Here is a 25,541-nt window from a genome sequence, read left to right on the forward strand (position 1 = left end):
GTACTCTCCTTGAATGCTGGGCTCTCTGCATAGGAGATGATTACCAGAAGTGTGGCTGGCAAGGTCGGGGAGGTCACCAGAGGTGGGGGAGAAACGGCCCCTATTGCACACAGTCCTTTGTCAAGAGCAGGGCTTCATATGGTCCTCCCCGCAGTGTACCTTGCTCACCTTCTGGCTGGCCACCATCTGGCAGAGTACCTGGCATAAAGCAGGAATTGACTCAATACTGGCAGGATCAACGAATCTCCTCTGTCTCCCAGACAATACCTAATATAAAATAGATGCTCGAAAAGATTTAATCTTATTCGATTTTTGATGCTGCTGCTGAATCCTTTTTTTTTTTTTTCAAAAAGCACTCAACATGTTTATATACAGCAGGCACTTAAAATGTTTCTCTATACAGTAGATACTCAACATATTTGTGAGAAGTAGGTGCTTAGGTATATTTGCTGTATACAGTAGGCACTCAGCACATGCTTGCTATGTATATGGTAGGCATTCAGTGTGTGTCTCTATACAGGCAGAAATTCAATGTGCTTGCTACACACAAAGGTGCTTGCTTCATGCTTGCTGTTTACAGTAGGTGCACAATTTCAGCTTCCTGTGCACAGCAGATACTTAGTGTCTGTTTGGTATGTGCATGAATCTGAGGTTTTAAAAGAGAACATCTCCCCTCTTTCCCAGAGTGACCCCTGTTCCCACTTGACATCATGACGGCCACATGTGCCCCAAGTGGACCCAAGTGACTCCAAACACCGGGCTTCTCCACAGGCAGCAGCTCGTGTGTTTACCACAGCTCAGTTGAAGTTCCTTGTAAGTGAGACAGAGTAATGAGTGTGGCTTTGGCCAAAGACCAGTTGCCTGAGGATAATTGCTAGGAAACTGAGCAGCAATTTATTAACAACAACCATCAAAATAATTGAGGGCTTGGTCTGTGCCAGACACTAGGCTGAGTATTTTATATACATTATTTCTGACTTAATCCTCACACCCCCTGTGGGTTAGGTATTAGTTACTCCCACTTTATAGATGAGGAAGTTGAGGCTTAGAGAGATTAAGTCATGTGCTGAGGGTCACACAGCTACTACTGATAAAAACTAACACGTTTTGAGCATTGACTGGGCGCAGAGACTGCTAAGCTTTTCCAGGAATTATTTTATTGAACTTAATCCTTACAACAAACAACTCTAGGAGGTAGGTGCTATTACTGTTAGAAGCTGCAGATCTAGAATTTGTGCGCAGGTCTGTTGCCACCAGCATCTAGTGCTCACCCCATGAGCCTTATACTTGCAGAACTGTCTGCAGAACTGTCTACAGAAGTTTTGCAAACACTCTTCCTCTGAGCCTGGTACCACATACATGAGGGTAGATGCTCGGGGCCATGGTCCTGCCTGGAATGGGCTGTCATTAGGATCTTTAGATTTTAAAATTGTTTTTAATTTTTTTATTAAATATGAGTAGATACAGAAAATATTTATAAAATATGCATAGGGTATAAAGAATAGCAGTGCTGCCAGCAACCACCATTCACTTTTTTTAAAAAAAGCTTATTTTGAAGTCCCCCCATGTGCCTTTATACCCATGTCTTCCCTCCCTCTTCAGAAACTTCTGCTTTTTTTTTTCACTCAACTTTGCATCTGTGTTGTGGCATGTAGGGAGGGTATACTCTTTGTCACGGTTGTGCAGTCCATGTGCTGTGGATATTTCACAGTTTGTTCATTATAATGCCAATAGACATTTGGATTATTTCTAATTTTTGCCTTTTTTGTGGGTACTACTAGAAATGTTCTTGTGCACGCCTTTGGGCATATGTTTATCTGAGATATAAAACCAGGAGAGGACTTGCAGGGGTCATAGGGTGTGAACATTTTAAATTTTTCTAGAAAAAGACAGATTGTTTCAAACAGTGGTTACACTGATTAGATTTCTTCATGTAGCGTTTCAATGTTCCAGTTTTTCTAGGTCCATGAATGTCAGGATCTCAGGGCAGAAGAGAAACAGGGTCCGTTTTCCTTATTATCTGGATGGAGACAGTTTAGGTGCAGGCAAGTAGCGTGATTGGACTAAGGTGATGTCACCATTCAGCAGCAGAGCCTGGACAAGAACCCGCAAATCCCCTGACTCCCTTCCTCCACCTGCCTTGGCTCATTTCTCTCTCTCATCCCCTCTTCTCAGGCCGAGGCCCCAGGGTGGTGCCACCACGACACCTCGAGCTGTTTCCAGGGCCAGGCGCAGCAGTCGGAGCTGACTCAGCCGGGGTCCCCGTCAGTTCCAGAGGATGAGGCTGCTCCGCAGACGCCACATGGCCGTGCGCCTGGTCATGGTGGGCAGCGCCTTCGTGCTCTTTCTCTTCATCCTGCAGAGGGACGTAAGTGGCAGGGAGCAGGCCACAGAGAAGCCATGGCTGAGGTCCTTGGTGAGCCAGAAGGACCACGTCCTGGACCTCATGCTGGGGGCAGTGCACAACCTCAGGGACTCAATGCCCAAGTTCCAGATCAGGGCTCCGGAGCCCCAGCAGACACTGGCCTCCACCAACCAGTCCTGCCTCCCAGGTTTCTACACCCCAGCTGAGCTGAAGCCATTCTGGGAACGGCCGCCACAGGACCCCAATGGCCCTGGGGCAGATGGGAAAGCATTTCAGAAGAAAGAGTGGACACCCCAGGAGACCCAGGAAAAGGAAGAGGGCTATAAGAAGCACTGCTTCAATGCCTTTGCCAGTGACCGCATCTCCCTGCAGAGGGCCCTGGGGCCGGACACCCGACCCCCTGAGTAAGTAGCACTGCATCCCGGGGTGAGGCCAGGATTCTGCCAAAGGCGTGGCTGGTATGTCCACAGCCAGTGTAAAGGGCTGACACGGATTTTATTTTATATCAGTATTTATTTATTTATTTGGCTGCGTCGGGTCTTTGTTGCGGCGCTCCAGCTCAGCAGTTGTGGCATACAGGCTTGGTTCCCCCAAGGCATGTGGGATCTTAGTTCCCCAACCAGGGATCAAACCTGCATCCCCTGCATTGGAAGGTAAATTCTTAACCACTGGACCACCAGGGATGCCCCTGACAGGGATTTTAGAATGTGGGCAAGGGTTTCCTCTAAGCCTTCATTTCTTTTCCTGAGCCATTGTCGTTATCCCAGGGGTTGGGATTCAAGGGCATCATGGTCAGGCCAGAGTCTCAGGGAGACCTGTGAGAGTGAAAAACAATTGTGAAGGTAACGGGATCCAGAAAAAGGAACTCCTGACGGGGACCACAGTAGGCCAAGGGGTGACTAAGAGTGCCTGACTGCAGCCCACAGACTCGGGGGCTTTGCCCTCTGCCGAGAGGCTGGAGACTACAGGACTCTGCCGCTGAGCTCCTAACAAAGGACATTTCCCGAAAATGGCCCTGGTGGTCAGGATTACTGCTCACCTCCTGGTTTCTTTCAGTGAAGACTCATAGGGCCATGAACTCATTCCAACCAATTATTTGAACCTGTTTGTACTTTCAGTCCTGGGCAGTGAACCAGCTCTTAGATCTTTGAGCTGAAGCCCCTTCAGTCTGTGTTCTTACTGGCCTCCCATCAAAGGTTTTGTGTCTTTCTCGTCTAGACGTTGTCATTCCCAACTCAAGAGGAATACCGTTTTGGGCCTTTTCTCACATGGCAGTTAGGGACTTCCCCAGTGGCTCAGCCACAAAGGATCTGCCTGCAACGCAAGAGATGCAGGAGGCCTGGGTTCCATCCGTGGGTCAGGAAGATCTGCTGGAGCAGGAAATGGAAACGCACTCCAGTATTCTTCCCTGGAGAATCCCATCGACAGAGGTGGGCTGCAGTCCACGGGGTCTCAATGACTAGGATGTGACTGAGCATTCATCCCCACACACGGCAGTTTGCATTCTCAGGTTCATGATTCTTTAGGGCTGTGAACCCGGAGTTCCTCAGACTTGGACCAAGTATTAGAGGCCTAGAACGTGGAGCCACCCTGAGTTACCAGGACTCCTCACAGGGAAGGGCAGTGGGCCTGAGGCCAGCCAGTGGAGGAAGTCTGGGAGTCTTCTCTGGAGGCCCCCTGAGAAATCTCTCTGACCAGCAGAGGGAGTTTAAAAAGGGCCTTTAGAGACTTCCCTGGCAGTCTAGTGGCTGAGACTCCCCGCTCCCAATGTAGGGGGACCGGGTTCAATCCCTGGTCAGGGAACTAGATCCCATATTCTGCAACTAAGATTAAAGATCCTGTATGTTGCACCTTAGACCCAGTGCAGCCAAATAAATAAATAAGTACTATTTTAAAAGAAAGAAAGAATGATTTAGGCCGCACAGTTCCTTGAGATCCAGCATTGACACATTCCCACCCCCACCTGAGATGGTGTGTAGGGGAGGGAGGCAGTGCCGCCTAGTGCCCCAGAGTGGTTGGAGTGGATGAGGATAGAGAAAAGTCCCAGCAAAGTGTTTGTGATAATAGTATCAGATTACAGGGAATGCATGAGGAAATGGGTTCCAATGGAACCGTTCACTGTAAAGAGTAAAGCCTTTCTTTCCCTCTCACTGAATATGGAATTTGTAGTCACTTTTTCCAGATGTCAGAGTTGCCCTTTGTTACTTTCCCTCTGGGAACTCAGGTGGGGGAAGTAGGCTTTGGGTTTTTTTGGGGGGGGACCGTCTGTTTTTTGCCATGCTGGGTCTTAGCCGCTATACACAGGATCTTTGATCTTAGTTGTGGCATGAGGGATATCTCAGTTATGGCGTGCAAACTCGTAGCTGCAGCATGTGCAGTCTAGTTCCCCGACATGGGATCGAGCCCAAGCCCCCTGCGCTGGGAGTGCAGAGTCTCAGCCACTGGACCACCAGGGAAGTCCTGAGAGACAGGTTTTGGAGTGGGTTGCTTAGCGCCTGTGCAGAGGCTTAGAGTAGGTGGCAAATAGTGGATAAGCTGGGAAAAGCATGCCGCTATTCCCAGCTCCAAAGGGGAATGTAGGCTGGGGTTTCCGAGGAGCAGAGAATGCTTATAGGAATCTGTGGACAGAGCCCTCCCCGCCCCCGGAACTACCAGGCACCCGGAGAACTGTATCTGCACTGTCGTCCTTGCAGGTGTGTCGACCAGAAGTTCCGGCGCTGCCCCCCGCTGCCTGCCACCAGCGTCATCATTGTGTTCCACAACGAGGCCTGGTCCACACTGCTGCGGACGGTGTACAGCGTCCTGCACACCACCCCTGCCATCCTGCTGAAGGAGATCATTCTGGTAGATGATGCCAGCACGGACGGTGAGGCTAGGAGGCCCCTGAGGAGGGGCCTGGGGTCTCCCCGGGTACTCTGGGAAAGAGGGCCTACCGGTGCTCCCAAGGGAGCAGACACTGCCTTGTGGCCTGTGATCCCAGCTCATCATAAAGGTCAGGAGCAGGAAGAAGGCAGGTGGGTGCTAGGGGGCGGGTAGGCCACATTCCTGAACTTGATTTGCAGTTGACCCCTAAAGTTCCAAAAGCTTAGCTGTTCTGGCCTCAAGGCTTCCCTTAGAGCTGCCAAGCCCAACCCCAATTCAGAAATGCAGATGGTGGGGACGGGCCCTCCCCTCTGTTTCCCACCTATTGGACCGTTCTTTTGCTCTTGAAGACTCCATCTCAGAAGCCTTCGTTGTAGTTGGTAATAGGCAAGTGAGTTTGCTCACCAAACTTCCACAGTTCAAAGCATTTTCACAAATATCTGCTGAGTTATTTGTGCCTGGTGCTGCCTCAGGCGTAGGAGATGACATGACAAATGACAAATTAGACAGATCTCGTCCCGAGTAGGCTAACAGCCCTCATAGTCAGATGACTGCTTACAGCACCAGCCGTGGTGGTGTGACCTGGAACACACCCTAGCGGGCATGAGAGGACACGGACTTGAGAGTCCAACACCCAGGAACTCAAATCCTAGCTCTGACTTTTCCTAGCTCTGTGACCTTGGGCAAGATACTTAGCCTCTCTGAACTTCCATCCTCACATTGTCTTTGTTTTTTCAAATATTTATTCATGTGTGCCAGCTCATAGTTGAGGCGTGCAGATCTTTAGTTGCAGCATGTGGGATCTAGTTCCTGATCAGGGATCAAACCTAGGACCCCTGCATTTGGAGTGTGGAGTCTTAACCACTGGACCACCGTGGAAGTCCTTCAGTCCCTTCTTCTAAAAATGAAGATAATTGACTCCCTTGCAAGGTGGACAAGGGATCAGAGATAGATGGTAAATGAGATCGTTCGTGTGCTGTGGAGTACTTAGTTTCCAGTAAGAGCTCCATATGCATTCAGTTCAGTTCAGTTCAGTCGCTCAGTCGTGTCCGACTCTGTGACCCCATGAATCACAGTACACCAGGCCTCCCTGTCCATCACCATCTCCCGGAGTTCACTCAAACTCACGTCCATCGAGTAGGTGATACCTTCCAGCCATCTCATCCTCTGTCGTCCCCTTCTCCTCCTGCCCCCAATCCCTCCCAGCATTACAGTCTTCTCCAATGAGTCAACTCTTCGCCTGAGGTGGCCAAAGTACTGGAATTTCAGCTTTAGCATCAGTCCTTCCATAGAACACCCAGGACTGATCTCCTTTAGAATGGACTGGTTGGATCTCCTTGCAGTCCAAGGGACTCTCAAAAGTCTTCTCCAACACCACAGTTGAAAAGCATCAATTCCTTGGCACTCAGCTTTCTTCACAGTCCAGCTCTCACATCCATACATGACCACTGGAAAAACCATAGCCTTGACTAGATGGACCTTTGTTGGCAAAGTAATGTCTCTGCTTTTGAATATGCTATCTAGGTTGGTCTTAACTTTCCTTCCAAAGAGTAAATGTCTTTTAATTTCATGGCTGCAGTCACCATCTGCAGTGATTTTGGAGCCTCCCAAAACAAAGTCTGACACTGTTTCCACTGTTTCCCCATCTATTTCCCATGAAGTGATGGGACCAGATGCCATGATCTTCGTTTTCTGAATGTTGAGCTTTAAACCAACTTTTTCACTCTCCTCTTTCACTTTCATCAAGAGGCTTTTTATTTCCTCTTCACTTTCTGCCATAAGGATGGTGTCATCTGAATATCTGAGGTTATTGACATTTCTCCCAGCAATCTTGATTCCAGCTTGTGCTTCTTCCAGCCCAGCGTTTCTCATGATGTACTCTGCATAGAAATTAAATAAGCAGGGTAACAATATACAGCCTTGATGTACTCCTTTTCCTATTTGGAACCAGTCTGTTGTTCCATGTCCAGTTCTAACTGTTGCTTCCTGACCTGCATATAGGTTTCTCAAGAGGCAGGTCAGGTGGTCTGGTATTCCCATCTCTTTCAGAATTTTCCAGTTTATTGTGATCCACACAGTCAAAAGCTTTGGCATAGTCAATAAAGCATAAATAGATGTTTTTCTGGAAGTCTCTTGCTTTTTAGATGATCCAGCGGATGTTGGCAATTTGATGTCTGGTTCCTCTGCCTTTTCTAAAACCAGCTTGAACCTCTGGAAGTTCATGGTTCATGTACTGCTGAAGCCTGGCTTGGAGAATTTTGAGCTCATTTTATTCTTTGTTTGGGAGCAGTGCACTGTGGGAGATGTTATTTCCATGTGGCCTTGCTGAGACGTTCACATTGGATTAGAGCTTCACCTGAAAGCCCAAGTGTCCAGGGAGAGAAGAGGTGTTTCAGGGCAGCCCCAGAAGAGAAAACAGCATCAGCCGAGCTCGAGAGACATTGGTGTTTGTGCTGTAGGAAATGACGCTGAAAAGATGTTGAATGAAATCCTTACATGCATGCTAAGTCGCTTCAGCCATGTCCAACTCTTTGTGACCTCATGGACTGTGGCCTGCCAGGCTCCTCTGTCCATGGGATTCTCCAGGCAAGAATACTGGAGTGGGTTGCCATGCCCTCCTCCAGAGGATCTTCCCAATGCAGGGACTGAACCTGTGTCTCTTACATCTCCGGCATTGGCAGGCAGGTTCTTTACCACTAGTGCTTCCTGGGAAGCCTGAATGAAATCCACACCATGCTAAAAGTATTTATTTGGGGGGAAGAAAATGAATAATTGAAAGTGCTTAAGCTGGAGAGTGACCTCATCTCAGAAAGGTGGCAGCTTTGGGGAGGGTGATTGTCAGGAAGAGAAGCAGAGGACCTGAGTCCAGAGAGGAAGTCCTTACAGTCACTCAAGCATGGGATGCCGGGGCCAGAACTGGAGAAGCAGTGTAGGACCCCTGCAGCAGTAGACTGGGGTCCTCTAGGAGTCGCGCCTTCCTCCCAGGTGGCAAGTGGGGCCTGGGCTCTCCCAGTTTGGCTTCCTGTGCCCGTGCCCCCATATTGAGGGCAGGAACCATAGGCGTTCCTCCAGCAGCCCAGCTGCTGATGCACCCTTTCCTTCCCCAAACCCCCTCCTTCACCCTGGGAAAGAGGACTAGAGCCAGGGAGGACAGAGGGAGGAGGCACTGAGTATGGCTCTGTGAGCCCATTTCCTCTGGAAGCTCCCACTTTCCTGGGAAGGGCAGACAAGTATCAGAGATGCGTGAAAGGGTCTGGTGGACAGGGAGCAGAGAGATGAGCTTGTGGAAAGGGAGGGGCAGAGAGTCTGGCAGAGAGGGTTGGAACTTGGGAGTGGCCTCTGGGGAATCTTAGGAGCAGTAGAATTGTTGTAAGGAACAGGAGCCAGTGTATCTGTTGCCCTTCAGCTCAAACTGCTGTCTTGTAACCCTTATTCGCATGACCCTGAGTGGCCCATCCTTCAGAAGTTTCTCGCCTTAAATCACATGTGGTGGAGTTTTCTAAACTATCTCACCTTGTCATTCAGAATTGTTTAAGTAAAAGGCACACTGCCCAGCTGGGTGACTCCTTGGACCAGGCCAGCCAACGACATAGTACCAGGCTGGCATGGGCAGTTTCAAAGAGGCAGAGTGGCCTGTGCCTATTAGGAGGACTTGGCAGTAGCTACTCCAAACAGCCTGCCCCTCTCAGGCCACCAGACATATTCCCATTCCTTCTGGTGGCCTCTCCCTTCTTGCCCTGGACTGTCTCATAGAGTCGAGTCCAGCATCTCAGAATCACCTGTCTGAAAAACCAGAACCAGCCATTCTTATTTTCTTGGGTCCTGGCCTCCTTTGACAGTCTGTTAAAAGCTATGCCCTTCTCTCTAGAGGGCTTCCCAGGTGGCTCAGCAGGTAAGGAACTTCCTGCCATGCAAGAGTCACAGGGGACGCAGGTTTGGTCCCTGGGTTGGGAAAATCCTCTGGAGGAGGTCATGGCAACCAACTCCAGTATTCTTGCCTGGTAAATCCCACGAACAGTGGAGCCTGAAGGGCTGCAGTCCATGGGGTCCCAAAGAGTCAGACACAACTGAAGCGACTAAGGACGCAGGCACTCCCTAGAATAGCGCACAGCTGCCACAAGGGTGCACACACCCACATTTGTGCATGTGATTCAGGGAGTTTGTGGACCCCAGGATAAACCACCATACCTTGAGGGCTTTGAGACTTTAGAGAGACTTTCAGCAAAGAAAGAAAAATATCCTCAGATCCACGGTAACCTCTGCAGCCATAGCGGGATAAAGTTTGCCACACAGCAGACCGTTTGATCAGATTAACTGGCTCTCATTACACACACGAGGGCTGTGTCTGTGCTGAAATTCAATGTCCAGGCTCTCTGTCCTCCTGTCCAGGTGCCCAGCAGCATGGTTTGAGCACAAGTGTACAGGCATTTGATATTGGGGGCCAGGTATCAGAAAGAGGTCTGGAGCCAGGCCGAAGACCTGGCTCAGTCCTACCTCACAGTCCTTTCCCAGGCACAGGCTTCCCTCCTGCATGGCCAGGTCAGCACCTGAGGCCCACCCTTGATCTGGCATGTTTCACGAGCTCCCAAAAACTGGCCTTTCCAAGACTGTCAATCCACCGTGCTCCCAACAGGGCCTCCCTTGTCCAAAGCCCTGCTCTGCCCCAGGTGGGGAGGCTGAGGCAGGGAACTTCTGCTGCCCTTAGTGGGAATTCACTAAATAAGGGGGAGGAATTCAGACACTTACCAGGGACCCAGAGAGCTGAGCAGAAATAAGAGCAGGATGACTGCAGAGACGTGAGCAAGGAGGCAGAAACAGCACTGGTGCGAACTGAGTTTACAGAGGTGAACAGAGCTGAATCACAAGACCTTTGCAAGCAGTAGTCAGTGTTTGGATTTTTAGGGGGTGTGTGGTAAAATATACATAAAATTTACCATCTTCGCCATTTTTAAGTGTGCCATTCAGTGGCATTAAATACATTCTCATTGTTGTAAAACCATTGCCAGAACTCTTTCATCCTCCCAAACTGAAACTCTGTGCCCATTAAACAAGAACTCCCTATTCCCAGCACCCCAGCCCTTGGCAACCCGCATTCCACTTTCGGTCTAGGAATTTGACTACTCTCGATATCTTGTATAAGTGGAATCATGCAGTTTGTGACCTCTGGTGCCTGGCTTATTTCACTAAGCATAATATCTTCAAGGTTCATCCATGTTGTGATGTGTCAGAATTTGCTTCCTTTTTAAGACTGGAAAAGGGCACGACAGATCCACTCCAGCATTCTTGCCTGGAGAATCCTATGGACAGAGGAGCCTGGTGGGCTACAGTTCATGGGGTCTCAAAGAGTCAAACCCGACTAAAGTGGCTGAGCACGCACAGAGCACACACGCATGTCATTGTTAGTATCATTCACATTTTTCATTCATTCATTCACCCACGGAGATTTGGATTGTTGCCACATTTTTGGCTATTGTGAATAATAGCAAAAATATTGCTATCCACATGGGTGTACCAATATTTGTTTGAGTTCCTGATCTCTGTTATTTTATTAAATACCCAGAAATGGAATTGCTGTATCATATGGTAGTTCTTGGTTTAATTTTTTGAGGAGCTATCATACTGTTTAGATTTTTTTTTTTTTCAATTTTTGGTGGCACCCTGAAGCATGTGGGACCTTAGTTCCCCGACCAGGGATTGAACCCATGACCCCTGCACTGGGAGATGGAGTCTCAACCACTGGACCGCCAGGGAAGTCCCTGGGATGTTTTTTTTTATGGCTGTGATTTTCTCTGCTTGTGGGGCGTAGGAGGCCGCACTCTGGCTGTGGTGCCCAGGCTTCTCACTGCCGTGGCTCCTCCTGCTGAGGAGCACAGGCTCTAGGGCCTCAGGCTCCAGTAGCTGCAGTGCATGGGCTCAGTAGTTGCAGTTCCCAGGGTCTAAAGCACAGGCTCAGTAGTTGTGGCCCATGGGCTGAGTTGCTTCAAGGCATATGGGATCTTCCGGGATCAGGGATCGAACCTGCCTCTCCTGCATTGGCAGATGGTTTCTTTACCACTGAATCACCAGTGAAGTCTTGGATTCACTTTTTTAAGTGAAATTTTAAACCATCATAGTGACGTGATCTGAGTTGTAGTTTTAAGAGAGAATTCACTGTGGGTACTGTGTCAAGAGGAGACTGGGAGCATTTCCCTGGTGGTCCAGTGGTTAAGAGTATGGGCTTCCACTGCCGGAGGCATAGGTTCAACCCCTGACCAGGGAACTAAGATACCACATGCCTCGCAGCATGGCCAAAAAATAAATGAAAATAAAGACTGATGCAAAAAAAAAAATCCTTAATGAACAAAAAAATCAAAATTGAAAAAAACAAAAAAAGAGTAGATTGGGAAGGGGAGTGGTATAGAATAGAGGTCAGGAGATAAGTTAAGACATTATTGCGGAGGTGCAATAAGAATGGAAAACTGGCCTTACTTGCTGATGGGCTGATTGTGGGGAGTGGGAAGAGGGGGAGCGTTTAGCACAATTCCTAGGTTAGAGCAGCTGTTGGGATAATGGTACACAGGGGAGGCTGGGAGGGCAGGTGGGGAAGAAATCTGGGGTTCCACTTCAGGTGTGTTAGGTTTGTGGGGGGTTTTGTTTTGTTTTGTTTAATTTACTTGGCCATGAGGCATGCAGTATCTTCCCCAACCACGGATCAAACCGGTGCGCCCTTCAGTGGAAGCGCAGAGTCGTAACCACTGGACTGCCAGAGAAACCCAGTTTTTTGGTTTGCTCGACATCCAAGTGAAGATTTAAGGCCAGGAAAAAAGGCCCAGGGGTATCTGCATATAGATGGTATTCTGCACATGGGATTGAGTAAGACGGGTGTAGGGGAGGTCGCAGGAGTCTTGTAGATGTTGATTGTGAGGAATGAACCGAAATGAGGAGGCTCTCACCTGGGGGACATAATACTAGATGGGCCCATCTGTGTCTCCATGCTCAGCTCTGCTGCACTCCGGTCTGGGGTGTCTGTCCAGTGGGTCCAACAAGGGGCATTACTCAGGGGTGTTGTCTCATCCCCTTCAGAGAGCCTGAGGCTCAAGCCCCAAATTCCCAGGTCCCGCCTAACTGCTGGGATTGGAGAGAAGGGCTGGGAGAAGGGCTCTGTAGAGGTCAGGTGCCCCTGACATTCACAGCTCAGTGCGTGGCGGGCCCTTACCACAAAACCCACTTCCTCTGATGTTCTGTCTCCTGGTTCTCTCCATCACCATGAACTTCCTGTGAGCACAGTTATGTTATCAAGGGAAACATCAGCCACGCTGAGAAGGCAAGGCTCCCGCGCAGAGTTCCTCCCACCTCCCTGTTAGAGCCCACGCTGGAGCCTGTGCTTGGAGGAAGAGCCTAGGAGCTCTGAGCAGGCAGGACCCAGACCTGGCCCCGCCCTGCCCAGGACAATGGCTGGCACCTGGCAGTGTGTTCACAGGTATACCCTAAGTGAGTGCTGGGCTGAAGCTGCCAAATGAGGCTAATTTTGACTCATAAACCCTAGGGACAACACTTCCTATTTCATAGCATTTTAATCTTCACGTGGGTGCTCAGTCGCTCAGTCATGTCGGACTCTTGGTGACCCCGTGGACTGTAGCCCAGCAGGCTTCTCTGCCCATGGGGATTCTCCAGGCACGAATACCGGAGTGAGTTGTCATTTCCTTCTCCAGGGGATCTTCCCAACCCAGGGGTCAAACCTGCGTCTCCTGGGGCCCCTGTGTTGGCAGGCGAAAATTCTTTACCACTGAGCTCCATGGGAAGCTCTTTAATCTTCACAGAGATTAACTAAGAAAGTCAGCATGGAAGCATCTAGTCCCATGACTGGCATGTAGTAGGTGCCCCAGTATTTGGACACAGAGTGTGTGTGTGTGTGTGTGAGTGTGTTTCAAAGTAGAGAGAGGGACTTCCCAGGTGGTCCAGTGGTTAAAACTTCATGCTTCCACTACTGAGGACCCTCGTTCAGTCCCTGGTCAGAGAACCAAGATCCCGCATGCCACATGGCATGGCCAAAACTAAGAAGCAGAGAGGGAGAGATCAATTGCATCTGCACAAAAACAGCCCCCAGTTTGTATGATATGATGGTGGGAGCAAGGCCTAAGCACTGGGCTGACCCCACACCCCTCAAGAGAGAAAGGACACAGTCAGCCTTCACTGCTGCCCCACACCACCACGTCTGAAACCACAGGCCTTCCATCCTGCACAGTGGGGAACACAGCAGCTGCACAGGTAAACCAAGACAGCGGTTAATGAATCATCACTATGATTTGGACTATGTTCCCAGATGGATCACTTCAGAATAGGGTTATTTTTTAAAAAACTGTGTATGTATTTTAAATCTTGAGTAAGTGTATTTTATTTTGTTTTTTATTATTTGTTTATTTGGCTGCCTGGGGTCTTAGTTGTGGCACACAAGATCGATCTTCTTGCAGCGTGTGGGGTCTAGTTCCCTGACCAGGAGTTGAACCTGGGCTCCCTGCATTGGGAGTGCAGAGTCTTAGCCACTGGACCACCAAGGAAGTCCTTAGGGCTATTTTTAATGCTCTGAGGGTTTCTGATTGATTAACAAGGGTCCTGAAGTGAGCCCCCTCTCAGAATGAACTGGAGATCTCATCAGATACCCCACCCTTCAAGGAGCTTTCCACTCCCCCTCTCCAGTTCGGGCGTTGGCCCCTCCTGCAGTCTCCCCCAGCCCTGCGCCACCTCTGGCGGTTCCTTCATCACCTACCCTGCAGTTGCCCGCTCCCTGGGCAGACAGGCTCACTGCTGTGCCTGACTATGCAGGCCCTGGGTACCTGGCTTTTAAGTTTAATTTAAAAGCTGTTCTGCATCATTTCATCTTCCTAAAGAATTCCACGTGCAGAGGAGGTAATAAAGAGGATTAGAGGAAGGCTTCTTGCTGCTGCCCCAGAAGCCAGAAATGAACGCTTGTGCGCGCTCCAGTTGTCAGACGTGCTCTGAAGAGCCTGGGAGACAGACTCAGACACAGAGAAATGACTGCCAAAGCCCGAGTGTGGAAAGGAGGGGAGGCCTGAGACACAGCTCTGAAAATCGGGAGCTGAGGCCAAGAGAGGCATCGAGAGCCGTCATCAGAAGTTTATACTTGATTTGAAACCAAAGAAACACAGCGGTGAGGTCCTGTCTCCGACATCAGAGAAGTCGCCCCGGTATACAGGCACAGGGTGGGCACTGCGGAGCCAGTGGAGTGTCCTGGCAAGGTGGCCATGTGCTGTGGGCACCTCCTCCACCCTCCGACCCCCACCTTGGGCTTCGGTGAAGTTGCTCAGCACAGTAGGTGTGAGAGAGGATTAGAATGCAGGCCTGCTGGAGGCCTGATAGTGCCCGGACCTGGTGTCCACGGAAGATTACGTATGCCTCCCTTGTAGCTCAGTTAGTAAAGAATCTGCCTGCAGTGCAGGAGACCTGGCTCAATTTCTGGGTCGGGAAGATCCCCCGGAGGAGAGCATGGCAACCCACTCCAGTATTCTTGCCTGGAGAATCCCATGGACAGAGGAGCCTGGCAGGCTGCAGTCCATGGGGTTGCAAGAGTGGGACACGACTTAGCGACTAAACCACTACCAAGTCGCTTCTGTTGTGTCCGATTCTGTGCGACCCTATGGACAGTAGCCTGCCAGGCTCCTCTGTCCATGGGATTCTCCAGGCAAGAATACTGGAGTGGGTTGCCATGCTCTCCTCCGGGGGGTCTTCCCGACCCAGGGATCGAACCCACGTCTCTTACATCTCCTGCATTGGCAGGTGAGTTCTTTACCGCTCGTGCCACCTGGGAAGTGCAATGGGGAATTAGGTTTGTGGCAAAGTGTTGAGCGGGTGGCAATGACCCTGTGCCTTCCAGAGTACTTGAAGGAGCCCCTGGAGCGGTACGTGAAGCAGCTGCAGGTGGTGCAGGTGGTGCGGCAGCAGGAGAGGAAGGGGCTGATCACCGCCCGGCTGCTGGGAGCCAGCGTGGCCCAGGCGGAGGTGCTCACCTTCCTGGATGCCCACTGTGAGTAAAGGGGGCCGGCCCGGCTCTGCCCCCCTTCCCTCCCTGGCAGAAGGAAAAGCTGGGACCCCTGCATCACCCAGGCCCCTGCCTGCTCTGCTGTCCCAGGAGTGAAGCAGGCTTGGGACTCCCCCAGATTCTTCTACCCTTTTCTCACCCCATTCCCTAGGATGGTTATCAGGAGGCATGCACAGCCCTAAAACCACTAAAACTAAAACCTAAAACTGTGGTGACCCCACAGTTGCTGGGAGAATGTTCTAGAACCCAGACACTCCTCTTCTTGCTCCCCTGATCTGTACCTCATTCTGAGCTCAGCCCCTCGGACAGGCTCCTATTACCTCTGGGTGCTGTTTGGTGTGGCCCTTTCCACATGGAAAGGAAGGCCTGCTTTTTGCCCCCAAACAAAGCACTTCCCTTGCTGTTGTCAGGGGGGAAAAAAGTGTTCCCTGAAAGCAGTGATATTCTGAGAAGCTATAGACTTGGAGTCAGAAGACCTGGATTTGTGTTCTGACCCTGCCACTAACAGCCTCAGTCTTCTCCTTTATCAAGTGGGATAAGGATGCCAGCCATCCTCACCAATAAAATCATCACTCCAGGGGCCAAATCGTCTCTGTAGTTCATCAGAAATCCCCAGGGGGTGATTATTCTGCAGCTAGAGCTGAAGCATGAGGTGCAGAGACCCCAGGGAGAGGGGCACCCCCGCATGAGACCCTCACTTGGGTGGGGAGAGTCAACTGAGTGGCTAGCCTGCAGACCCTGAAGACAGCCCTATACAGCCTCCCTGTGCCTTTGGAGCCTCCATGTTACTCCCCTGATACCTCTGTTCTCCCCTCCAAAGCCATTTCCACCTCTCTGGGAGGAGGGGCAGGGGTAGCTGGGTCCTGGGAAATCTCTGTCTGCTCTCTGTGGCTGTGGAGCATGCACGTGTTTTCCTGCCTACCGCTGGGGAGCAGGCACTTGTCCTCCTGGGGCTCCCCACTGGCCGGGGGGTGCAGGCTGGCCAGGGGGCAGCACCCTGACTGCTGTCTCCTGGCCCTGGCCTGTAGGTGAGTGCTTCCATGGCTGGCTGGAGCCCCTCCTGGCGCGCATCGCTGAGGACGAGACGGTGGTGGTGAGCCCGAACATCGTCACCATTGACCTGAACACTTTTGAGTTCTCCAAGCCCGTCCAGAGGGGCCGAGTCCAGAGTCGGGGCAACTTTGACTGGAGCCTGACCTTTGGCTGGGAGGTTTTACCGGCACGAGAGAAGCAGAGGCGCAAGGATGAGACCTACCCCATCAAGTAAGTACCATAGCCTTGTGGGCCCCCACGCTGGCCTCTGCAGTCACAGGAACCTGGGCCATCTCAGGTCAGCATTTATTAGGTGTTGTGTGAAGAGCTTAGCATATTTAATCATCATCCCCTTGAGGTAGGTACTATGATTAGCCTGTTTTGCAGATGAGAATACTGAGGTTCCTGGTGGTTAACAGTTGGCCCCAGACTATACCACCCTGGAAACTAGGGGAGCAAGAATGCCCATCCCACCAGTTTGGCCACAAGCCTGTCCCCCCACCGTGGTGCTGTCCTGCCTAGTGCCATAACAGTTGGCTCTCACTCTCCATCTTCCTTGTGCCAGGCCCTGGCTTCAGGGCTTTCTGTACTTTGTCTCGTCATTTCTTCCCTACAGGTAGAAAGGACATGACTGCTGCTCGCAGAGAGATAGTGGGTAGAGACCATTGTAAAACAGCCGTTATAATAAGAGGGGGTGGTGTGTGCAGCCAAGTGGCCATCTTTGAAAAGACTGAGAATGTCTTAAAGGAGGATAGACGAATGTCCTGCAATGGGCAATGTGTTGCAGTTGTCCTGAACTCTTTCAGGAAAGGGCCAGATAGCAGATATTTTAGGATTTGCCAGGCTAGGCTTCCCAGGTGGCGCAGTGGTAGAGAATCTGCCTGCCGGTGCAGGAGATGCAAGAAATGCAGGTTCAGTCCCCTGGAGTAGGAAATGGCAACCTACTCCAGTATTCTTGCCTGGAAAATCCCATGGAGAGAGGAGCCTGGCGGGCCGCAGTCCATGGGGTTGCAAAGAGTTGAGCACAACTGAGTACCCACACACATACATACGTGCAGCTACAAAAAAGAGTCTTTTCAAAATGTAAAAACTATTCTATGCCAGAACCTTAGAAAGTCAGGCCAGCTTTGACCCACAGGCCACAGTCTGCCAGCCCCTGAGCTAGAAGGCAGGTGCTTGAAAGTTTATCCATTCTTTGATGCCCAGCTGGGTTTGCCTTCTCCCAACACACCCACCCTGCTCCTCCCTCTCAGACTGCCTGTGGGTGCTGTTAGAGACCACAGACGTCTCAACCAGACTGCGTTGAGGAGTGACTTTTAGAGTATCCATTGCTTCTGGATTATCTGTACCACGGTTTTTCTATACTGTCCAGGAAACTGAAGGGTCAACCAAACATGTACCAGGGGTGGTGGGAAGCAGACTTTGGGGATATAGTGAGCAGGGTTGGGAGGGAAGGCTTTCTCCCCTTCCACGTCCCTAGATCCTAAGAAATGCTGCCCAGAGCCTCAGTAGAGAGGCTGCAGAAAGGAGTCCCATGGATCTGGAACAGCCAGCTGCTCTGTCTCCTTTGGAAGGAAGAGAAGCAGCAGCAGAAGGGGCAGAAAGGAAAAGAGAAGACAGGAGAGAGAAAACAAATTGGAACTCCCTATTGAGTCTTTGCTTGATTCATAGATGTCTTTTGTTTGGGATGCACAGCAACAAAGCCCCCTCCCCCCAAGCTAGGGGCTAGGCACACAGTGGCACAGTCAGGGACAGGGCACCAGGCCCCCACCCATCACTGACGTCCCCTGCTCTGATGTCCAAGGACCATACAGCTGGAAGACAAAGCTCCAGTATTTGAGGAGTGAGTCTGCTCCCTGGTCCAAATGGCCTGGTGGTGTGCTTGCTTGCCTCAGGCACTTTGCCTGGTACCCGCCAGGAGACCTGCAGGCAGCACCCTCCCTTCCTCCACTCCCAAAGGTAACAAGAGACTAAGAGGAGAGGTAAGGATGCAGGGGAGCTCAGGAAGCAGGCCCTGGCAAATACAGAAAGTTTTCTCTGAAAATACAGAGAGTTTTCAGAGGTTGCCAATTGGTTGTGGGTCTGTAGTGACATTCCCTGTGTAGTTTATCCTCAGAGATAATTTGTCAGTGGCTTCTTAGTCAGGGGGACCTCCCAAAACCAAGAAACAGGGACTTCCCTGGTGATCCAGTGGTTAAGATTCTGAGCTCCCAATGCAGGGACCTGGGTTTGATCCCTGGTCAGGGAACTAGCTCCCATATGCCACACTAAAGATCCTGAGTGCTGCAAATAAGACCTGGTGCAGCCTAAATAAGTAAACAAATATTAAAAAGAAAAAAGCCAAGAGACAGGCTTAGGTCCAGGAGACCCTCAAGAAGCAGCCAGTTAGTTCCAAAATGCTCATCTAGAGTCCCAGGACTCTCTGAGCCTTCCTTGGCCTTCCTTGGGCTGGCTTAGAACCCCTAGGAGAAGCCAACTGCTACTGCTGCTGCTAAGTCGCTTCAGTCGTGTCTGACTCTGTGCGACCCCATAGATGGCAGCCCACCAGGCTCCCTCGTCCCTGGGATTCTCCAGGCAAGAACACTGGAGTGGGTTGCCATTTCCTTCTCCAATGCATGAAAGTGAAAAGTGAAAGTGAAGTCGCTCAGTTGTGCCCGACTCTTAGCGACCCCATGGACTGCGGCCCACCAGGCTCCTTCGTCCATGGGATTTTCCAGGCAAGAGTACTGGAGTGGGGTGCCATTGCCAAAGCCAGGGACAAAAAGCCTGCCTGAGCTTGAGGGTTTCCCAACTGAAATTCCTTCCAGATGGCTACATGAGCCAACCTCAGGGCAATGAGAACAGTGGTAGGGTAACACCAACTTCAGGCTCCTGTGTGGTTGCCTTGACTAGTCAGCCAGTGAGTACTGATTGAGGCCCTGCTGTGTCTGAAACAGCTTGACTGGTCCTGGGCTTACAGAGGTTTCTGCTTGGCTGTGCCACATGGAGCTGCCCACTGAGGGCAGCAAAGCCCCATCCAAGCCAGCCTGGCCTGGCGCAGAGACAAACAGTGAGTGATATGTGTGCACTCCTGTCTCCCCAGCTCCCACCCCTGCCTTCAACCCTTAGCTCAGCCCCTGTCGTGAGCAGCGTGCTATCTAAGTTCTTGATGTTTCGTCAGTTTGTCTAAATGTGGGTCCGTGCCTCCCTGCCTTTGTCCGAAAGCCAGAATCTTTTTGTAATCTCCAAATGCTCCCTTTAGTCCAAATCGAGTTTAATTTCATCTCACTTCCTACCCTGTTTCCAGGAGCACCTGTGTCCAAAACCATTTTCACAGAGCTTCTGATGACTGAGTATCTACTGTGCTTTATGAACTTTGCTGCCAAAAAGCAAAAGATGGTGACTTTTGTCTCAGCTACTACCCTGTCTCTCTACTGACCTCTTTACTCTGTATGACTAATACATAGGACAACCCCAGATAGCCCGTGTGTAATATATCCAGTTGGATGAGTAAATAAGTGCCTTTTATTATTTATTTATTTACTTACTGTTGGCTGTGCTGGGTCTTCATTGTTATGTGCAGGCTTCTCATTTGTGGTGTCTTGTCTTGTTGCAAACAGCGGGCTCTAGGTACGCTAGCTCTCTGAGGCCTATAGAATCTTCCTAGACCAGGGATCGAACCCATGTCCCCACATTGCAAGACGGATTCTTAACCACTGGACCACCAGGGAAGTCCATGAGTACCTTTCAGAAGACAGTCATGATCTTTACATCTCTCTTGGACCCAGTCCTAGAAGGCAAAAAATAAAAGCTCAATAAACATTTGCTAAGTGAATGAGTTAGTGGCTGCACATCCCAGACGAGAAGAAAGGAGGAAGGAGGGAGTCTTAGGAGAATCTGCAGTGAGTCCGCCCCTTTCCATGCTGGGCTCCGGCCCCCCTTCCCCCCAGAAGATGCACATGCTTTTCCCTCTGTCTCTCCAGATCCCCGACGTTTGCTGGTGGCCTCTTCTCCATCTCCAAGGCCTACTTTGAGCACATCGGTACCTATGATAATCAGATGGAGATCTGGGGAGGGGAGAACGTGGAAATGTCCTTCCGGGTGAGAGCGAAGAGGGCTTCGTGGGGGAACCACAACGTCCCGGGGCACGGATGGCCCAAGACCCCGTCTCTTAGGCAGCAGCAGGGTCAGCATATCTGGAGCTGAGCTTAGAAGGCCGGCTCTTCCCCGTCATGGCTCCACCTTCCCTCTGCCCCCACACCCCCTGGTCCATGGCAGTAGGGCCATGCGACTCAGATTGGACATATGGGAAGAGATGACTGGGCAGAACCCCTCAGAGGGAAGGGATAGTTGGGTAACAGGGACTGGACATCTGGGGATCTGTGACATCTTTCATGATGTCTTTGGGAACAGAATTAGGGTGAAGGTGGGACAGATCAGTAAGCAGTCACTATCCTTTTTCTGGAAAAACCAGGCTCCACTTTCTAGGTCAGAGGACACATGCCTTGGTAGCCTTTGGAGTTACCCTCCCCTATGGTCAGCATGCTCTTCATAACTGTAAGAGAAGATGATGGCCCAAATTCTGGTGGACCCCAGAACTCTGAGAGATTCCAGGAATAAAGCAAATCAGGATTAGGTTAGCAAGAAAGGCTTCCTTGTGGTGAAATCGACACAAATCTCCGACCAGGAGAAAGTAATTAACAAGGAAATGAGCTTGCTTATGAAGTCATTTGGATGGCATCGTCGACTCAATGGACATGAGTTTGAGCAAACTATGGGAGATAGTGAAGGACAGGGAAGCCGGGTGTGCTGCAGTCCATGGGGTTGCAGAGGGTCGGACACGACTGAGCGACTGAGTAACAACAACAGTGAAGTCGCTTATCACAGTGCCTGGCAGGAATACGCACTTCATTGACATCATTGCTGTTACTATGGCTATGATTGTGCATTTCTGTTGCTGCTGTATGAACAGCACTGAAACATGTTTATTATGTGTGCAACAGATCACCAGTCCAGGTTCGATGCATGAGACAGGGTGCTCAGGGCTGGTGCACTGGGATGACCCTGAGGGATGGGATGGGGAGGGAGGTGGGAGGAAGATTCAGGATGGGGAACACATGTACACCCATGGCTGATTCATGTCAATGTATGGCAAAACCACTACAATATTGTAAAGTAATTAGCCTACAATTAAATAAATAAAGAAAAATAAATAAAATTAATAACAACATACCTCCCAATCTAAAACCTAAAAAAAGACAAGACGCAAGTGGAAGGAGTGTTCTAAACCAGCCCTCTGACAGAGAACGGTCACCAACTTAGCACCATAATTCCCAGGGTTCTGATTCTGGGCTAGTTCATGAGCCTCTGACCTCTGTTCAGTCTTTCTGTAAGGAGGCTACTGTACTAAAGGTCAGGTGATTGCCATAAACCACCTGATGGTGGCTTTTAAACAGTGCATTGATGCTTTGATTGGGTCACAAGTCCATCTCCATTTAAAGGAGCTTGAGTTCCTGAGTTTCCAGTAACACGTGAGTGAGCTGATAAAATCACCTTTCTGGGTCAAAAAGCCAGGTGACGCCAGAGCTCAGAGTAGGTAAGATGGATGTAAACTTGGCCATCTGTCTCTTCTCCAAAGTGGGCCCTGGTAACCCTCAGGACCCTGCAAATTTCCACTTGCTTAAATCAAAAGTGAACCACATCAGAGAGCCAGGGATTGTGTAGTTATGGCCTGTGATGAAGCCTGCTACTGCTGCTGCTAAGTCGCTTCAGTTGTGTCCAACTCTGTACGACCCCATAGACGGCAGCCCACCAGGCTCCCCCGTCCCTGGGATTCTCCAGGCAAGAACACTGGAGTGGGTTGCCATTTCCTTCTCCAGTGCATGAAAGGGAAAAGTGAAAGTGAAGTTGGTCAGTCGTGTCCGACTCAGCAACCCCATGGACCACAGCCCACTAGGCTCCTCCGTCCATGGGATTTTCCAGGCAAGAGTACTGGAGTAGGGTGCCATTACCTTCTCTGGTTATGAAGCCTAGTCTGTGTCTTTTTTTCCAGGGGGAGAGAGGGGCATTTCCGTGATTTCGTGGACCTGGGGTCTCGCACCCTGGGAATGGAACAGAGTTGCTTGGGGTAGGTTGTCCCACCCATCTGCTGAAAACCCCATCCCGCCTCATCTTATGGCAGGTGTGGCAGTGCGGCGGCCAGCTAGAGATTATCCCCTGCTCTGTGGTCGGCCACGTGTTCCGTACCAAGAGCCCCCACACCTTCCCCAAGGGCATCAATGTCATTGCTCGCAACCAAGTGCGCCTGGCTGAGGTCTGGATGGATGGCTACAAGGAGATTTTCTACAGGAGAAATCTGCAGGCAGCACAGATGGCCCGAGAGGTGAGAGGGGAGGATGCTCAGGAGATGTTCAGATGAAGAGAAGGGCATAGTCTCAGACCGTGATCCAGGGCTTCATGATGATGGAGGCCCACTCAGCTCCGACACCCGGTGCCTTTTCCCCTCAGGCCTTGGGAGCTAGAGCCCCGGCTCTGTTTTGGAGGCTAGAGAATGAGGAAGGGCAGGCTTTGTTGTCCCTGCCTGGAGAGCCCCAGCATCTTTTAGAAGGGGAGGGAGACGAGATTTGGAGGAAGAACCTCTTACAGGAAGAATGGCTTTGCTCTGAGAAAGTAGGAATTGAAGACTGGAGGAAAACTGAGAGGTCACAGGAGACGGGGAGTGCTATGGGTGGGGATCCCAAAGCCAAGGCAAGGGGTTTGGGATTAGATGTGGAGCTGAGCCAGGGACCCCACTTATTGGGAATGAGCATGAGACCCATTCTGGGAGAAAGCGGTCCCAGAAACCCTAGGCTACATCTGCCCAGACAGGAAGGCCAAGACTAGTGAGACGGACCCTTTGGGGGCTGCCTTGACAGAAATCCTTTGGTGACATTTCGGAACGACTGCAGCTGAGGGAACGACTCAACTGTCGCAACTTTTCCTGGTTCCTGGACAACATTTACCCGGAGATGTTTGTCCCTGACCTGAAGCCCACCTTCTTTGGAGCTGTGAGTCTTAAGAACAAATGTGCCTACCCATCATCCCAGAAGCCCCGGGAGAAGTTTCAGGACCATTGAGCCCATAGCTGGATGAGAAACAATCGATTTTTATTCTCCACACTCGTTTATCCAGGAGGGGGACCTGGAGGCCACCCGGGCTTCTAGAACTAGCTGAAAAACTTCATAAGGAGGAAATAAGCTGTAAGCAGTGGTTCTCACTCACTCACTTGCATCAGTCACCAGAAAGGCTTGTTAAGACGCCGTGTGTTGAATCAGGAGGACTGGGATGGGGCCTGACAATTTGCATTTCTAACCAGCCCTCAGGCGATGCTGAGGGTCGGGGGGGGGATCACACTTTGAGAACCACTGCTCAGAAGGACATTCCTACAGGCTGAGGGCTTTTCCCAGAGATCTGACTGGTTGCCCACCCTGCCCTTGCCCAGCCCTTGGGTTCTGCACCTCATTTGCTGTTCACTCCAGGCATCTGGGTTAATAAGCGGGGGAGGAAGGTCACAGAGGGGGAATGCAGCCATGCAGATTTATTCCAGATGGACCCCATACCACAAACCAAAAAACCACCTCACTGTGTTCCCCTGGGCTCCCTCTCTGCTCACCATCCTGCAGCTCAAGAACCTCGGCGTGGATCACTGTCTGGACGTGGGAGAGAACAACAACGGGGGAAAGCCCCTCATCCTGTACGCCTGCCACGGCCTCGGTGGCAACCAGGTACACAGCCCAACCGCTGACTGGCCTGTCTCCCGGGGCACCTCCTCTCTGCACACACCCCCTTTCTCCATACAGAGGAGTCCTTTCCTGAGGACTAGGGCAGGAGAGATCCAGAAAGAGGAGGAGATACCAGTCCTGCCCTCAGGAAGCCCCTAGTCTGAGGGGAAACGCATGATACACACAGATAAGGTCCTAAGTGTGGATCAGGGGCCTCCAGAGAGGAGTGAGCAGCAGTGCTGGCTGGTAGAGAGGGGCTGGTTGGGGCAGGATTGTTCATCACAGGACGCCTGCTGAAGGATGTGAGCTGCTGAGTGATGTTTTAAGGTGACCGTGAAAATTTTTTTGAGCCCTTTCCTTCACCTACACTCAACTTTTTTTTTTTTTGCTATTTCCAGGAGGCCCATTTATTATATTTTTTAAGTGGCCAACTTGTGGAGTTGACTTTTGAAATTTATTTATTTTTGGCTGTTCTGGGTCTTCATTGCTGCACACAGTCTTTCTCTAGTTACAGTGCTTGGGCTTCTCGTTTCAGTGGCTTCTCTTACTGCAGAGCACAGGCTTCAATAGTTGTGACACCTGGGCTCAATAATTGTGACTCACGGGCTCTAGAACGCAGGAGTTGTGGCACAGGGCTTAGTGTCCCAAGGCATGTGGGATATTTCCAGATCAAAGATCGAACCGGTGTCCCCTGTGTTGCAAACTGTATTCTTAATCACTGGACCACCAGGGAAGCCCTTACATTCAACTATCTTCAATGCTTCCCCTGCCCAGAAGCTAGCACTCTGATCCTACCACCCATCAGTGACCCCAAAACAACTCCCTAGTGCATCCACTGTAAGGGCCCATTTCCCCCTGTGCTACAATGTCCAGCTCTTTCCTGAGGAATAACTAGTAACCTCTTTGGCCCCAGTTCCTCAATCTACCCTGAAGGCCCAGTGTTTGATAAGTAAAAGGCAATTGAAGCAGAGCTGAAGGAAGGAAAAAGTGGCAGGGGACACTGAATAGGATGCCAACGTATGCAAGTGAAGACAAACCCATTCTGAAGCCATTTCCTGTACCACTGGCCTGCACAGTGATTTTAGGTGGCATACCGCTGAGCATTTTTTCTATAAAGAAAGCTGAGTGCTGAAGAATTGATGCTTTTGAACTGCGGTGTTGGAGAAGACTCTTGAGAGTCCCTTGGACTGCAAGGAGATCCAACCAGTCCATCCTAAAGGAGATCAGTCCTGGGTGTTCATTGGAAGGACTGATGTTGAAGCTGAAACTCCCATCTTTGGCCACCTCATGCAAAGAACTGACTCATTTGAAAAGACCCTGATGCTGGGAAAGATTGAGGGCAGGAGGAGAAGGGGACGACAGGGGATGAGATGGTTAGATGGCATCACCGACTCGATGGACATGGGTTTGGGTGGACTCTGGGAGTTGGTGATGGACAGGGAGGCCTGGCATGCTGCAATTCATGGGGTCGCAAAGAGTCGGACACGACTGTGACTGAACTGAACTG

The 25,541-nt window shown here is 50.7% G+C and overlaps 1 protein-coding gene, 1 long non-coding RNA gene and 1 other non-coding gene across 3 annotated transcripts in view; 1 reads left to right on the plus strand and 2 right to left on the minus strand.

Moving 5' to 3' along the window:
• The window catches only part of GALNT6 (polypeptide N-acetylgalactosaminyltransferase 6), a 38,842-nt gene that overhangs the window by 10,071 nt on the left and 3,230 nt on the right, over positions 1-25,541 (plus strand). Inside the window, exons 3-10 of the mRNA XM_069584363.1 lie at positions 2,176-2,769; positions 5,059-5,231; positions 15,099-15,248; positions 16,292-16,526; positions 20,258-20,375; positions 22,456-22,656; positions 23,189-23,320; positions 23,936-24,037. Of these exons, the coding sequence (XP_069440464.1) occupies positions 2,279-2,769; positions 5,059-5,231; positions 15,099-15,248; positions 16,292-16,526; positions 20,258-20,375; positions 22,456-22,656; positions 23,189-23,320; positions 23,936-24,037 (1,602 nt within the window). The 5' untranslated portion in view covers positions 2,176-2,278. The remainder of the gene's footprint in view (positions 1-2,175; positions 2,770-5,058; positions 5,232-15,098; positions 15,249-16,291; positions 16,527-20,257; positions 20,376-22,455; positions 22,657-23,188; positions 23,321-23,935; positions 24,038-25,541) is intronic.
• On the minus strand, positions 1,141-20,064 carry LOC138437327 (uncharacterized). Its single transcript, XR_011255872.1, has 2 exons — positions 19,823-20,064; positions 1,141-2,356 (listed from the first exon to the last, which is right to left on the minus strand). It is a non-coding gene; the product is annotated as an uncharacterized lncRNA (long non-coding RNA).
• TRNAG-CCC (transfer RNA glycine (anticodon CCC)) lies at positions 13,692-13,764 on the minus strand. Its single transcript has one exon. It is a non-coding gene; the product is annotated as a tRNA-Gly (tRNA).

This window comes from Ovis canadensis, chromosome 3 (assembly GCF_042477335.2).
Source record: "Ovis canadensis isolate MfBH-ARS-UI-01 breed Bighorn chromosome 3, ARS-UI_OviCan_v2, whole genome shotgun sequence".
Classification (NCBI taxonomy): domain Eukaryota; kingdom Metazoa; phylum Chordata; class Mammalia; order Artiodactyla; family Bovidae; genus Ovis; species Ovis canadensis.